The sequence below is a fragment of the Calidris pugnax genome, unplaced genomic scaffold, assembly GCF_001431845.1.
Source record: "Calidris pugnax isolate Ruff unplaced genomic scaffold, ASM143184v1 scaffold457, whole genome shotgun sequence".
Lineage (NCBI taxonomy): Eukaryota > Metazoa > Chordata > Aves > Charadriiformes > Scolopacidae > Calidris > Calidris pugnax.
The window spans coordinates 109254-113383 of record NW_015091210.1 but is presented as its reverse complement, the minus strand read 5'-3'; the positions used below and the strand labels follow the sequence as shown (position 1 = coordinate 113383).

The following is a 4130-nucleotide window of genomic DNA, read 5'->3' as shown; positions in this document are numbered from 1 at the left end:
CTAGATGGCCTTTGGAGGTCCCTTCCGGCCTGGGCAATTCTATGATTCTATAACGGTATCCCCAACCCTGCTGTGACTGGGATCTCAGAAGGCTTCCTCCCAGCACAGCACTGGGAGAGGACCTGAATCCCACCCCCCAGCCCCCAGGAGACCCCCCTGCTGTGAAAATTTTGGGGTGGGAGACTCACAGAGCCAGCGGTCGGAGACCACCCGGATGAAGTACTGGGGGGGCAGCGGCTCGAAGACGGGCACGAAGAAGGTGACGAGGTGCTCGTCCTGGGCATACTTGGCCTTCAGCAGGAAATACTCGTGGTGCAGGATGACCTCGCTGTCCACGTCCTCCACCAGGATCCAGAAAGCTTCAGATGATCCATGGACCTGAGAAAGGGCAACCCTTACCTTCCTAGCCCAGTCCAGAGCTTCTCCTTCCAGCTCAACACCAGCAATCCTGCCCCACAAGTGCCTTCCACCCCCCAAGAAGGGGATTTATTTTAGCCCCACAACTCACCTTCTCGTCCCACTGGAAGTCAGGGGCAATGGTGAGCTCTACTTTGAGGGTGGAACGAGTGATGGGCTGCAAATGGACCGAGAGCTCCAGCTTTGGAAACAGATGAACGTATTTGTGGATGGTTTTGCCCATTTTGGGCATTCGGATCAGTTCTCCTGCAAGAGAAAGGTGCTGCCATCAGGACAGATGGACAACAGGGGGGGACCAACAGCTCCCAAACTGGAAAAATAGTCATTATGGGCAATTCAAGCGGCTGGAAGGTGCCAAGGAAAAGTCTCTGCCCTGCTTGAGCTGGACCAAGACCCTCCCAGTTGTGTTCCTTCAATAAGACGGGGACAAACCCCACGATTTCTGGGTGAGGAGGAGGATCATTATGGGCAATTCAAGCGGCTGGAAGGTGCCAAGGAAAAGCCTCTGCCCTGCTCAAGCTGGACCAAAACCCTCCCAGTGGTGTTTCTTCAATAAGACGGGGACAAACCCCACGATTTCTGGGTAGGGAGAAGGGGAGAGGGAGAAGGGGAGAGGGAGAAGGGGAGAGGGAGAAGGGGAGAGGGAGAAGGGGAGAGGGAGAAGGGGAGAGGGAGAAGGGGAGAGGGAGAAGGGGAGAAGGAGAACAAAGAGGGAGGGACATGTCTCCTCGTGGCTCCCTACCTATCTCGTTGTGGTTCAAGTCGTAGAGTCGCTCAAAGGGGAAATTCTTCTTCTCAATTTTCTTCACCACTTCCTCAGGCAGCTTCTTGAACTGGCGCAAGGGGCACATGGACTGCCACCTGCGAGGACACCCCGGGGGATGAGCCAAAGGAACAAGACACCAAGCCCTTCAAGAGCACCAGGTTCTCCAAGACCAGACACACGGGGCAGCTCCTTTACACCCCGAGAAGGTGCAAGAGCTCTCCTTCCAGCCCTGGCCAGGCTGTGCTGAGGGCTCCTCGGAGAAAACCCCCCTGAGATGGCACTTACATCCGTTTGTCGATCATCTTGCAGAGGTTGAGGGTCTTGTCGGTGAGTTGGGCCCAGCCACGGTTGAGGACAATCTCAAAGATGGCCCGCATGAGCCTCCCGGCAGACTGGGGGGGACACACAGAGAATGGGGGGCTCAGACCAGGGCTGTGACCCTCACATTGAGCTCTTCCTTCCTTTCTACCCATCATCCTGCCCAACCACATGGGAACAGAATGGTTTGGGTGGGAAAGAAACTTTTAAAGACCATCTAGACTTTAAAATTTTCAAATCCCAACCACATGGGAACAGAATGGTTTGGGTAGGAAAGAACCTTTTAAAGACCATCTAGACTTTAAAATGTTCAAACCTGGTTGCTTCAACCTGGCCTTGAACCCCTCCAGGGATGGGGCAGCCACAACTTCTCTGGACAACCTGGGCCAGGGTCTCACCACCCTCAGGGGGAAGAATTTCCTCCCCACATCTCAGCTCCATCTCCTAATTTTTGGTTTCAAACTCTTCCTTCTCCTCCTGGGGCTCCCCTCCCCAAACACCAGCCCTGGAGGGATCTCAAAGCCGGTGCTGAGGGCCATGGGGCAGTGGTGGGTTGGGCAGTGGTGGGTTGATGGTTGGTCTTAGTAAACTTCAAGGTCCCCTCCAACCCAGGGAAGTGGTGGAATGGCCAGGGCATCACAGGATGGTTTGGCTTGGAGGGGACCTGCAAGATCATCCAGTTCCATCCCTTCTAGTGGCTGGGACATCTTTGATGAGACCAGGTTGCTCCAAGCCCCCTCCAACCTGCCCTTGAACCCCTCCAGGGATGGGGCAGCCACAGCTTCTCAGGGCAACCAGGCCCTCACCACCCTCAAGAGTAAAATTCTTCTTTATATCCAACCTAAATCTCCCCTCTTTCAGTTTAAAACTGTCCCCCCTTCTCCTCTCACCACAGACTCCGGTAAAAAGACTTTCCCCATCTTTCTTATCAGCCCTTTTCAAGAACTGAATTATATTTAAAGGTCCTTCAGCCCAAACACCTACTTGATTCCCAGCCCTGGGAACTTGGTCTTTGTAGTAGAAGATGAAGGTTACCCTCTAGTCCTCCAGAGCTAAATGATTTTGATTACAAACTGGAGACTCCAATGAAGTTCTAACTCCCATCCTGGCAGGGGTTAGACCTCACCACTCACAGCTCATTATTTTCCAAGCCATTAACGACCACAAATTAAATTTCCAAGGTGTAAATAGTTGTCTGAGACGGAGACGTGACAGGACTGAAGCCAGAGAGGAAGGAGAGAAGCCCCAAGCAGGTTTCCTCACTCACCTGGGTAACGTAGACCATGTCTGCCATGAGAGCAAACCCTTCCAGCTTCAGCTGGGAGATGAAAGCCTGGAGGAGGACGTTGATCTGGGGAAGGAGAACAGAGAGGGGGGGTCTCAGTGTCCCCATCCTGCTGGGGCTGTGACACATGGCAGATGGAAATGATCAACAGGGACCAACTGTCCCACTCCACAGGACAACCAGAGAGAAGGAGCAGCTCTTGGAGCATCTCTGGACACAGCCCAGGATGTCCCACTCCACAGGACAACCAGAGACAAGGAGCAGCTCTTGGAGCATCTCTGGACACAGCCCAGGATGTCCCACTCCACAGGACAACCAGAGACAAGGAGCATCTGTGGACACAGTCCAGGATGTCCCACTCCACAGGACAACCAGAGACAAGGAGCAGCTCTTGGAGCATCTCTGGACACAGCCCAGGATAGGATGTCCCGCAGAGGGAAGAGAATGTAAACCCAACCCTCAGAGGAGCATTTCCCATCACAGTTCCCCCCAAAAAAGACCACTGCAGCCCTCAGGACAGGCAGAAGAAGTCCCCTGGGTGGTGGGGTGGGACAGACCTTGGCGCTGGGCTCCTCTATGCTCTCCTTCACGGGGATGGGAACTCTCTCCAGCAACTTCTGAAGCTCAAGCTTCTCCTCCTGCAGAAAAATTGAGACAGGAGAGATGAGACCTCGGGTTCCTCTTGGGGCGAGCTCTGAATCTGCCCTCAAAGCACGGAGAGCGGTGCCCTCGGGGCTGGCTGGGTCCCTACCTCCCTCACGGTGATATTCCGGAACTCCGAGGAGAGGGAGAAGACCCGAAACAGCTCGATTTCACTCAGGGTGGGTTTGAGGAGCTGGTTGTAAGTCTGCATGGTCTCGTTGGTGATGTAGTAGTGGCTGGCGATGCGACCCAGCTCCGTCACCTGCCAGGGGGGACAACAGCAGAGTGAAGCAGCAGGAAAACACCTGACCACGCGTGGCACGGGCAGAGGGTGCCGACCAGGAGACACCTCCAAACGAGCTAAACACCCTCTCAGGCTACAAATCATCCAAGGAAACCTGCTTTACCTGCTCCACAATTCCATACTCTCCTGCTTTGAGCCACACAGGACTCATTTCATAGAATCATAGAATGGTCTAGGTTGGAAGAGACCCTCGGGATCATCGAGTCCAACCATCTCCCCTACTCTACAAAGTCCTCCCCTACACCATGTCCCTCAGCACTGCATCTAAATGGCCCTTAAACACAGCCAGGGATGGGGACTCCCCCCCCTCCCTGGGCAGCCTGTTCCAACGACCACTCTTTGGGTGAAAAATTCCTTCCTAATGTTCAATCTAAACCTCCCCTGTTGGAGCTTGAAGC

The 4130-nt window shown here is 54.3% G+C and overlaps 1 protein-coding gene across 1 annotated transcript in view; it reads right to left on the bottom strand.

Annotated features, from left to right (window-relative positions):
* SNRNP200 (small nuclear ribonucleoprotein, U5 200kDa subunit) overlaps positions 1 to 4130 on the bottom strand; it is a 58839-nt gene that overhangs the window by 13959 nt on the left and 40750 nt on the right. Inside the window, exons 18-24 of the mRNA XM_014959805.1 lie at positions 3538 to 3690; positions 3344 to 3424; positions 2769 to 2852; positions 1469 to 1575; positions 1160 to 1278; positions 509 to 663; positions 189 to 378 (exon numbers count right to left, since the gene is read on the bottom strand). Coding sequence (XP_014815291.1) covers positions 189 to 378; positions 509 to 663; positions 1160 to 1278; positions 1469 to 1575; positions 2769 to 2852; positions 3344 to 3424; positions 3538 to 3690 — 889 coding nt within the window. The remainder of the gene's footprint in view (positions 1 to 188; positions 379 to 508; positions 664 to 1159; positions 1279 to 1468; positions 1576 to 2768; positions 2853 to 3343; positions 3425 to 3537; positions 3691 to 4130) is intronic.